The following is a 12134-nucleotide window of genomic DNA, read 5'->3' as shown; positions in this document are numbered from 1 at the left end:
TTTTACCTGTTGGCATATCCCCTGAAAGTGTACATAAATTACCAAAAACGCAATAACTTTAATCTCTCCCGCATCAGAAACCTGTTGCCAGTATGATATGGGGAATACTGTACATCACAAGTTATTAATATTGTTGATTGTTGCAAAAAAAAAATGGTCGCATGTTTATTTTCGCTCAAGGTGAAATGCAAGCTTATATCTCCACTCAAAGGCCTTTAAAATTATGACCTTTAGGCCTCCTCAACAGAGAGGGGCCTTCGTTACAGCATGGCTGCAATCAGCCCGGTGGCCTTCCCCAAACAAAAACATCCTCTTGTAATTCAACGCCATCACTTATAAATACAAATTAATCATACCATGCGAACGGAACGAAAAGCATCGACCTTAATTTGCGTATTACAACGAAACTGAGAAGCAATTTTAAGTGGCCTTGAGATGCCAGGTTGGAAGTCTGGGAGGCCGGGCGCCTTTCCTGCTGAGGTAATCCCAACAAGGCGAGGGGTGACACCTCTGGGGTTGACCTCACAGATGGGGTCAATGTGCACAGAGGTCAGCCATCGTCCTAGGGCCTCACTGCGCTGTTCCTTCTCCGAGTCACTGCTTGCTCCGTCTTCCTCTGCTCAAGAGCAATTTTCTTTTGTCAGGGTGACCTTGCTTCCTTCCTTACTGTGCATGCGAAATCACGGCAAAGCAACTGTGCTGCCAAAGTGGAGAACTAGGTGTGCTGTAACTACTGTGTCCGTAACGTGTAACTTGAGGCCGCAAGCCCTCAGCCGGTGCGAAACTTGACGGAATCCAAAACAAATTGTGCGAGTCTAGGCCGGCCCACCGAGAGCTTTTTGGAGGTTTGAGGGGGAATGCCAGATTCGGCCTTCCTCTGAGGCCACGTCAGCCCTTTCTGAAGGCCCCCTTGGGCTGCTCCCCTCCCTCTCCCCTCCTTCTCTGGACCTGAGCTAGGGTTACCACCTCCTCTAAGGTACTACAACAAAAAAACTGTGAACATGTTCATGGCAAGAAGAGGAATATCCCACAACACTTGAACAGCGTCATGTCAATTGCGTTGAGTAATGTGTTTTTTACGCAACTGACAAAAACCGGGACTTTTAACGTCTTACGTATTTCCCAGGGAAATCAACCTTAACAAAAAAAAGACGACGATCCACGGAAAACCAGGGCGGGTGGCAACCCTACCACAAACTTAGCCCACGTAAATCGTGCTTTGCCGACACATTTTGGTTGCAGAAACGTGTGCGTTTTTTCCTGAGCGTTCTTTCCCGGGAAGGGATCAGAACGTGAGATGCTGAGGGCCACGCGAAGCACGGCTGACCGATCCTGAGCCAAGGAAGTGTGGGTGGGGGGGCGTGCTTGTGAACGTCTCTGCGTCGGCCTTCACAAGCGGTCCGACGGCAATCAGCTTGAACACTTCTCATTGAACAAAAAACGATCAAGATTCTCAATGCGGTTCCGCGCATCGCGGGTAAACCGCCTTGCGTGTTATTGCCCACTCCCCCACTCTCCCCCCGGCATCGTTCTTCCCGTGTGCTTTATGCAGAGCTTTGGGGGGCCGTTTGGAAGTCGTAAGGGATTGCATGAGGTCCCAGGGGCTGCAATTGAGCCACCCTGGTTCTTATTGTTTATTTTTAAAGGACGATTTTCCGTAGAATACAACGCATTAAAAGCGAATTACACTTTTCTCCTAAGGCAATGATGCTACCAATCAGGGGAGGGAGGGAGGGAAGGGCGGCGGTGGAAATGTGGCCAGGGAAGAAGGTGTTCGTGTGTTTGTTAAGTGTCGCTGCGTGTCACGTTCCGGCGGCGCGGGCGTGCGTGCGTCGCCACGTGCCCGGCTTGTTTCCTGTCGAATTCACGAGTGCGACGCGCACGCGCGTTCAAGTGTCCCGTGCGCTCTTCGCGGAGTGTTGTGTTCGTGGTCAGTAGCTGTCCGTGATGTAAGTTTTCATAGTGTCCTCGTGTGCCGCGTGAATGTGCTAAATAAAGAGGCGGTGCGTCCGTCACCCCACCTCTGCTCTCGTGTGCACTGGCAGCGCGTTCTTGTTTTATTTTTACAGCCAAACATTCCCCCGTCCTTCGTAAGGAAGCATCGCCTCGCGCAATGCACACTGGGAGATATTTACATCGTTCAGACGTCACAGGTAAAGGTGCCCTTCCCATTGCTTCTAGATTTGAAGCTTTCGTGACTGCAAGGATTCATACTCTTAGGTTTTTTTCGGTAAAGTCACGTAGGTAATTTTTTTTTTTAATTAATGTAGTAAAGCAAATTTCATTCCATCACGGGGCCCTCTGGTAGTCCACAGTCGTCTGGTTCAGCGACGGTCTTGCCCTGTCCTTGAACTCCGGTCATCCTCGCAGCAGCAGCAGCGGCTTGTGGCCGTCCGTCGAACAAAGACGGTCACTGCAACGCGCGCTTTCAGATGCGCCTCGGAAGCCGTCTGGAACGCTCTTCCTATCGACGTTAGGAAGCCACTGGAGCTGTGCACTTTAAAATCTAGATTTAAAACTAATTTCTTTAGAACTGCTTTGTGTGTTTAGTTTGTTATCCTTCCATCACACCTGCGAATAGCAGGGTTGACTGCATACCGTGTGAAAGAAGCTCAACATACATACACGGGTCCCTAGAAATCATTCAACTCTGGGGGCGGGAGGGGGAATAAGGCCAGCCACACCACCCGCTGGCAAATCGTCCGTGCGTCACGCGACAAACGCCGATGCTGCCACGCGAGCCACCAGCGTGTTTCCAAATTTTTAGGGAAAACACGCGCTCCGCGCCTGGCCCTACATGGCCGCTACGTGTCAAGTTGTGTAACAGCGACGCAGGAATGCTGCACAAAATGTTTCCACAAAGTCTACGCACCAGACGGGTGCGAGTTGGGAATTCGTCAGACGTCCGTGCCCATAATGATGCATGCTCAATTACGCAACAAGCTTGAAACATATACTAACGTCGGAATAAATAAAAACAACATATCTGGCCAGCCATATGAGTCGGGTACAAAGTTGAATAATCTTGGGGACACACGCACGCTCGCACGCACGCACGCAGGCACGCACGCGAACCAGCAGGCTAGCCGCGCGCTATCGCCCGCGAGCAGGGCGGGATGAGCCAGGGGGTCGGCCCTCGTGGTCCCAGTGGGAAGGGTGATGTCTTATCTCGATCCCCACAGAGCGGTCACCCCCCACCCCCCACCAACACCGCCCCGCCCCCCCCGTCCTTATCGTGAGAGCAGCACACCGGATTAGACGGGCGGCGTCTGCTAAACGCGTGTCCGCGCCACCGTGAATACAAAACGCGCGTGCCATGTTTGAGCTGCACGAGGGCGGGTCATGCGCATCGGGTTCAATGGACAATGGGTTGCAGCAGAGCGACTTCAGCAACGCTTCGTGACGAAGAGCTTGTGCCGCATTCGTCCGCGGGCATGCAATGCCCCTTTTGTCAGTCGACCGCTGCTAACAGGGCCTTGGCACACAGTGCCAGATCTTGTTTTGTTTGGGCCTTGCCTCGGCAACCAAGCTTTGTTTCGACTATACAATGCTCGTGCCGTATTCGTTGGAGCGATATAATTGGAGCATGATTTTGGTTCAACGGTCTCAACGAATTGCCTTCATGTAGCGATGTAATGTTTTTTTTTGTAATCTGCTCATGGGATTTAGTATTCTACCTATTGCACCTTGAACATGCGTTTGCTGTTCATGTTACTGAATGTAATTACGTAGATTTGTTGAGAGCTTTTTGGAATAAGTGAGCACAAGATTATTTAATTGGGTGGTAAGAGATCACTTAGCGACTGGTAATGGGAATCGGTTGGCAAATTGGCGTTCAATAAAACAAAATTTGATCCAGTGAAGGCTGAGCAAAGCGTAACTTTAAAACCTTTATGGTGTATTTTAAGGTAGAGACATTGATTATTCGCACATATGTTACAGATGCTCTCCTTTCAGTCCCAAAATTCCATATTCATGGGCAATCAAACAATGTTTTTGCCGAAAACATTCACAACATATGGCATCAACTAATTATCATCGTCAGCCATGATCTATCCGCTGCTCGATGAAGGCCTCCACAAGCCGATAAAGCAATGCACCAATGCAGCTAGCTCCTGCACACGAGCTGACTTAATCACTCCATCGCCACCATTGGAGGCATTCCTCCCACGCATGCTCCCTCCGTCAGCTGCCACTGGGTGACCGCCACCACCACTGGCCATCATCTCTGCGGGTGGCGCGGATTGTCAAAGTCCACTTTTCCTTTTCTTCCCTTTAAAAAGGTCAAAGGTGTATTACGGCGCGTTGCACTTCTTTCGCTCCGTACGTAGCCAACCGTGCAAGTCGGAAGTGCGGGATAATGGGACGTCTCTAACTTGTGGTGTCTCTAAGAAATTGTGGTGTACGTTTTCCCATCGAAGTGCTCCTCGTTTTGTCTCCCAGTGTAAATTCCAAGCTGGCACCCACTCCACGATTCATTTAAAAATGTTCAACATTTGTTTCAACCTACTTGTAAATGTCCGTGTTTCTGATTCATGCGTCGTTGTAGGTGATATACCCTGATGAAAAACGTCATTCCTATGCAAACTGGTATGTTGCTATTTATGATTTAGTTCAGTTCTCTGTGGTATTAACCCAATGTTATGGTTATTACCAACCTCTGTTTTACCTGCTAAACATATAAGGGAACAATTCCCACGCTGGTAGATTAATCTTTTCAGCAAAGTTGCTGTGCTTTTCGGACCTTCTACAAGGACAACCACAGCCAGAGACCGTCAGCACTGGCAGAAGTTGCAATACAGTGCAGCCAGGGAATGTGCAAACTAACAAGAGGAAAATAAAAACAACAACTGGATTTTAAACGAAACGTCAAAACATACTGCGAACAAGATAAACAATAAATGTTGCAGTGGAACAAATGACCGGCGTGATGTCTTAGCCAGACAGGATGTGTTTGTTTATGAAAGTCCCATTTTCGAGAAAGGCGTGCGTCATGAAATCATTACAGCATATGGTAAATCAACAATCACACGATGCGAATGTGGTCCCATTCTGCTATAGATGTAGCATAATGACATTTTTTTACGTAACAAGACGATGCTGGCGATTACAATGTTTTACAAGAAATGTATTCAATGTAATTTTTGCATGGCTATATGAAATACAGTGGCCCTCGGATAGGATTGTTAATCCCGCTGTACACTAACGATCCATTCCCGTTCCTTCCATCCCCTCGATGTTTCCGATGCCTACTTGAGCCTGCGGTGACCGTGTAAAAAATAAGCTCGCTGGCTCCAACTGGATACAGCTATACGCAGACTGGCTCCATCCAGTTCCTGTCCGCCTCTAAGGTCCAAATCGGACGTTCCTGCTACTTTCCCACTCGCTCGCCTTCCTCCTCCTCCTCAAAAAGTCACCACCCCACCCCGGGCAAGAATAAAAAGCTGCAGACACGTTTCCGGCCGGCCAGAACCCTCTTGTGGATTTCAGGAGTCAAGCAGTGAGCTGCAGAGACATGGATCGGAGATGCGTGCCTATACTTGCTGCCTTGTTGTTGGTGACGGTGGGCGCACAGAGCGGTGAGTAGTTCTAACGCACGGATTATATGGCCATGCCGCTGTTGGAATTCAGTTTCTAAATTTAACTCCATTGCAAAAGATGCGATTTTATTTGGTTTAATTCTGTCGTGGAGAGCAGCGGCTTAAGTGGGTCGTTTAAATACTCTGTTACGAACCCAAAGACCCGTGTTCGATTCCCAGCCATGGCTAAAGTCAGTGGTAAGTGATGGCTGAATTGGTCATGGGCTTTCTCCATATAGAGTTGACGAAAATACATTCAAGCTACAAATTCCAGGAACAATTTAACGTAGATACCAATGACTAATTAATGTTGTTGTGTCATTTATATAGAAATGACCGATTACTTGTGGGTGTCTAATTTAAATATAAATGTACAAATTACAAATTTAACGAAATTTCATTTAAATTACACGCCATGTAACATGTAATTCAGGGCGAACGGCATGTCGGCCTGCCCGCTTCAACTCACAACGACCAGCGTGGTGAAGTACGATCAAACAAACCTCATGGCCGACACGGCATGAGGAGGCCTGTATCCAGCAGTGGATTGACAAAAGCGCTAAATAAAGATGTATTGGTATTAAATGCCATCGTGTAGTTAATTTGACCATAGCTCACCATGCTGGTGAGTGCGGGTTGGTGAAGATGGGAAGGAACCAGGACCGATTCGAATATCACCCACCACTGACATTAGCCGTGGCTGATAATCAAACTCAGGTTTTCTGGGTTCGTAGCGCAGCGTGCTGAACCACCGCATGACCTTTCTCTTCGTATTTGCAGGCGACCACATGGCCGACGGTCGGGAGATGTATGAAAACGACACCATTTTCCCAAGGACATTCGGAGGCAAGCACAAGCAGGTGGCACACAACGGTTCGCAGAACGGCGAGGACTTCGACATCAATAGCGTGCTGCTCGACCAGCAGTCGCAGGAGAAGGCCCGTCTCGAGGGCTCGGAATGGCTGGAAGTGAGCCAGGAAGTCGAAGAGCAACTGACTGGCTCCATCACCACGGTCCTTCTGCCCGTCATTTACATCCTGGTGTTTGTGGTGGGCCTTCCTTCCAACGGGCTGGCCCTGTGGGTGCTGTGCTTCCGCGTCAAGCCCAAGAAACCCTCCACGATATACATGATCAACCTGGCGGTGGCCGACCTCTTGTTCATCCTCTTGCTGCCCTTGAAGATCACCTACCACCTCAGAGGGAACGACTGGCCGTTCGGCAAGATCGCGTGCCACGTCTTCCTCACCTCCTTCTACGGCAACATGTACTGCTCCATCCTGCTGCTCACGTGCATCAGCGTGGACCGGGGCCTCGCCATCATCTACCCGATGCGGTCGCTGCAGTGGAGGCGTAACCGCTACGCCATGGGCATCTGCGTGGGGACGTGGGTCGTCGTCCTGCTGTCCACCGTGCCGCTGCAGCTGGTGAACCCGCTGGCGTACATCGACAACCTGCACATCACCACGTGCTACGACGTCTTCCCGATCGACACGCTCCCGGGGTTCCTCTTCTACTACTACACGGCGCTTTGCGTCCTCTGCTTCCTCGTGCCGTTCCTCGTCACGGTCGCCTGCTACGCGCTCATCATCCGCTCGCTCGCTCGCACGCTCAGGAACGGCGACGGAAACAAGCGGACTCGCTCCATCCAGCTCGCCGCCCTCGTCCTCCTGACGTTCGTCCTCTGCTTCGCACCGAGCAACATCGTGCTGCTGCTGCACTTCGCGCTGCTGCGGTACAAGGGCGCAAGCGACCTCTACATCGTCTACATGCTGTGCCTGAGCTTTAGCAGTCTCAACAGCTGCCTGGACCCCTTCGTCTACTACTTTATGTCCACGGAGTGTCGCCGCAAGCTGAGCTGGAAGGTCAGAGGGCTGGCCAAGGGCGTCTCCAAAACGTCACGGAGATATTTCAGCAGCTTCAGCACTCACACCACCAGCGGATCGACCTACAGCAACGGCAGCTCCAAGTCAAGCCGCCAGCTGCTGCCCTCCGGTTGAGCGGGTCACGCCAAGAGTGGCCCATACACCGCTTTTCCACTTGCACCTCCGAGCCGTGCTAGGACAGGGGACAGCACGATGCGGATGATTTTCCACCGGTATTTTACCGAGCCGAGCCGGAACCGAGCCATGCTACGCTGACCTCACAAGACGTCTGAATCTGGCTGAGGGCCAATCTGTGTATAAAAACAGGGTCACAAGCACATTTCGTCACAACACAGCATCACCGCGCCATGTACATGCGTCTTGAAGTCACGTGTTGCATGCATAAGCTCGTGCAGTGGAAAGCAACCCGCGCTTCTCCTAACCAGTGCCGCGCTGGCTCGGTATAGCTCCGGAACAGCTCGGATGTGCAAGTGGAAAAGAGGCATTCGTTTCCATCCAAAATACCCAGAGAGGGTACAGATATCACTCGCCACTGATATTAGTCTTGGGCAGGGATAAGACTGAGATTACTGGGTTCAGAGCGCAGTGCACTAACCCACTGAGCCACCTCTCCTTCCGAATCAATGCAGTATTGTGCTCTCAATAATACAGCTCTCACAGGCACGAACGGCATTCACAGCTGTTAGCAGCTTGCGCTTTGAAGGGTTCATTGTGGCTTTATCTGCGTTTTTCCAGATATGTGGTTTCCACTCGTTTAAAACTTGTTGTTTTTCTTATTATTACTGCAGCATACGTATAGAATTATGCATGGTGAAATACCGTTCGTAAAAAAATATAATATTACTAACATAAAGTATGTCGATGTTGCCAAACCTGCACAGATATGACAAGAACACCAGTTGAGTATTGTAACACAATAATAATTAGAGTTCCCTAGCCAAGAATGCCTCCCTGAGTCTCAAGGCCCTGCATTGGAATATTTTGCCAATCCCACGAATGAGTATTTCGCTTCACGTGGGAAGGAAACCAGAGGACCCGGAGAAAACCCATACATATGATGGGGTAACACTCCACGTTCTGCACAGGTATATGTAATACTGGTAGGAACCTCCTGGTTACACCAGCCCATAGGGGATTATTGTGTCCGTCGTGCAGTGAGGGGCTTGGTGGGGAGGGAGGGGCTGAGTGGGGAGGGGAGGATGGGAAGGGGCTGGGTGGGGAGGGTGGGGCTGGGTGAGGGGTGGGAGGGGTGGGGCTGGGTGGGGAGGGGCTGGTCACCCCGTGGTGCCCTTATGAAATTCAACGTTTAACCTACTCACGCCGGCTTTTGCCCGCCCTCACAGTCGGGCATATTGCGGAATACACCACGCCGCCGCCGGTTTCCCAGGTAGTTTCCCACCCAAGTACTAAGCAAGCTGAACCCTACTTAGCTTCCAAAATCAGATGATATCGGTCACATCCCAAGTAATGTGGTCAGTCAACCTGCATGTTTTATCCTCGGCCATTGTGATGCGTTTTAAATAAGTGGCCTTTATGCACCAAACGAAAATCTACCCGAGACCCTGACCTCAATATTTAACCTCTATGTGCAGCCTCTGTGACCGCAGCTCTGATATATCCAGGCACAGCTGTGGTTGGGATGAGCACGCTGCTTGTATGTCAGAATGTTCACGCTTGTGGATATGCTGTATTTATGAATAACTTATAATTATACCAAAACACATATTTCCCTCAAGCTCTGTATCCTGGATATTGTTTACTGTTAATGAACAAATAAACGCTGACGTGATAAACATACAATACGGTCATTGACATTCTTTGCCTCATTGTTATTTTCTCCCGTAAAAATACACAGAACGGAGTGGTGCTGTGCATCCAGGCCATTGTTATTCGTGCAGAATGATCGTCAGCATCTCTTCATGCGCCGCAATCAAACGCGACACAGGCGTTGCCACCTTTGGACGTAACAAAATATGGACCAATATCACGCAACACAGGTCTTACACTGCGCTTGAAAATCATATATCCTGGCTAATTCAGTGTTTGGGACAAGGGCGTCACACCATGCACGCTATTTAAGAAGTCAAAATAGTCATAAAGTGTACGGCTATTGCAATTGAAAAATGTGCTGCCCATTGACAATGTATGGTGGCAGCCCTAACACAGTAGAGCCTGTAATATAGTTGATGTCCCAAATACAGGGGTGGGAACATTGTATTACTGCGGGCCGATTACGATGCTCACATCCCTTTAACAACACCTCAGTCTAAACTAAACCTTTTTTATTTTACCAGGTAAGGCCCACTGAGCTATACGGCTCTTTTTCAGAAGTGACCTGGCCACAAATGATAGCTCAACGAAGTGGCTTATTGTGTGGAAATCTATAGCAGCAAAATACAGTACTCGAAACGCATGAAGGAAAGAAAACGGATAAAAGTCCACGCGACCACGTAAACTCCAAATATCCACCATACTCTCTGGGTCTTTCGGTAAAGTCACGTAGATAGAAAAATGTAATAAAAAATAATATATCATGACATTTCGATCGCAACACAAACAATCGTCCTCAGGCGGAAAAACATAATCCAGCAGTGGAACTGCTGAACCAGGGAGAAACACAGCGAGAGAGCTGTTACAACAAGAGGTTACATATGTGGCGAAGGTCAAGCAGGCGGGGTCTGAGCTGGAAAGGAAATCCATCCCCGCACGCAAGCACGTCAGTTGTCTTAATGGGGGAGATGAGGGAGAGAGAGATTAGGGAAAGAGATTAACATGAAATGAGCTTCCGTCCCCGCATAAGAGTATCGTCCCCGCACATGCCCACAACAGCAGTGTTAATTGGAGATTAGCACTATGTTGATGGGAGAGATTAGGCAGAGAGATTAGGGGGATTAGTAGGTTAATGTCACGTCTATGTGTAACACAAGCTGCGGTGCTGCAAACTGCGCTGTGAGAGGCAAGCGCGTCTACACAAGAAAGCCACCACAACTGTGGTCGCGCCAGTGAGACACAAAGCCCATCACACAGCCAGAACCATCGATACATCGAGGCTAAGGGAGCAGAGGTGGCCATGTTAGTTAGACCCCAGCCCGTTAATACAGACACCTAACAGCAGACTTCCAAGTTCACCACTTGTTCAGACCAACCAAACGAGATCTTGCACAATATTATTTTAATATTCTTTGGTTCTTTCGGTAAAGTCACGTATATAGAATAGTACAAATAAAGTGAATAAAAAAATAAAGAAAAATAATATTTAGAAACACAAATGTAGACTGTAGCCTGGTTCTTAATCGGAGTGAGTGTACTGGCAATCTATAATGTAGACTGTACCCTGGTTATTAAGTGTGGTGAGTGTACTGGCAGTCTATAATGTAGACTGTAGCAATGGTTATCAAGCTGTGTGAGTGTACTGGCAGTCTATAATGTCGACTGTAGCCTGGTTCTTAACCTCTGTGAGTGTAGTGGCAGTCTATCATGTAGACTGTAACCTGGTTTTTAGCTGGTGAGCGTATTGGCAGTCTATGATGTAGGCTGTAGCAATGGCTATTAAACTGAGTGAGCGTTATAACCAGGCTACAGTCTACATTATAGACTGCCAGTGCACTCACTCCGATTAAGAACCACGCTACAGTCTACATTTGTGTTTTTAAATATTATTTTTCTTTATTTTTGTATTCACTTTATTTTTATTATTATGTTTCTATCTACGTGACTTTACCGAAAGGACCAAAGAGTATGAATTTCTGCAGTCACGAAAGTTTTAAGTCAAAATTATTTTAAGTTACTTCACACCTTACATTATACGTATTTAAGCATTCATTGTGCAATTACGTATTTAATTGTAACACCTGGATAATCCCTTGTAATGGGACATCTCGTTTGCAAAGATGACCATGGAAGAAATGATAAGGCTGACAAAGGGCTGAATTTAGTGTTCATGGAAATGACGTGGATTTTGTCCAGAAAGTGGTATAATATCTGGGTATCGCACCCCTGAATAAGCCGGTATTTCGAGAACACAATGCAAGCTATATATATGTGTAAAACTTTTTTCGCACCGTACATAGCCAACCGTGTTAATCGGAGGTGCATATCCGTATTTTAACTCATTAACAGAATGTTATTTTCATGTCTAGTCAATCATTGCAATAGACGTTATTTTTGTCGCAAACATGTTTTGACGCGTATATGTTGCCATCGGACGAAACGGTAGCAAAGCGGATAGCACACTTTGTCATATAAACTTCGCCAGCTGAGTTCCATTCCCTGCTAACATCCGTGGCGAGTGATGTCCAACCCGTTCCTGTGCCTCCCCACCCTCTTCACGAACCCGCACTGACCAGCATGGTGAAGTATGGTCAACGAAGGTCACCCGTTCGATTCAATTTCCCGACGCGGCAGTGCATGACAATGGGGCAACTTTCTGTAAATCTACCCCGACTCTCTCCATCCAGCAGCAGTGTGCGTGGGTCACACCACATCACTGCGGTGTGACCCGTGGCAACTCCAACCAAGACATCTGGCCAGCGTAGAAGTCATCGAAACACTCTCTGTAGCTCCCTCCAGCGGTGGCCCTTTTCAACCAGCAGTGGGGTGAACAAGGAATTGCAGGGCTGCGCCTTTAACATTTAGCTACGGCACTGCGGGTGTATTAGCCATGCAAGACGGT

General features: G+C 48.6%; 1 protein-coding gene across 1 annotated transcript; it reads left to right on the top strand.

Annotated features, from left to right (window-relative positions):
* Nucleotides 1-5472: 5472 nt before the first annotated feature.
* Nucleotides 5473-8619, top strand: LOC144946018 (proteinase-activated receptor 2-like). The gene is made up of 2 exons (XM_078874757.1): nt 5473-5579; nt 6360-8619. Exons 1-2 carry the CDS (start codon nt 5516-5518, stop codon nt 7574-7576), a joined length of 1281 nt encoding a protein of 426 aa, XP_078730883.1. The 5' UTR covers nt 5473-5515; the 3' UTR covers nt 7577-8619.
* The last annotated feature ends 3515 nt before the right edge of the window (nt 8620-12134 follow it).

The sequence above is a fragment of the Lampetra fluviatilis genome, chromosome 39, assembly GCF_964198595.1.
Source record: "Lampetra fluviatilis chromosome 39, kcLamFluv1.1, whole genome shotgun sequence".
Taxonomy (NCBI): domain Eukaryota; kingdom Metazoa; phylum Chordata; class Hyperoartia; order Petromyzontiformes; family Petromyzontidae; genus Lampetra; species Lampetra fluviatilis.
The sequence above is the reverse complement of the archived record's forward strand: the minus strand, read 5'-3'. Positions and strand labels throughout refer to the sequence as shown.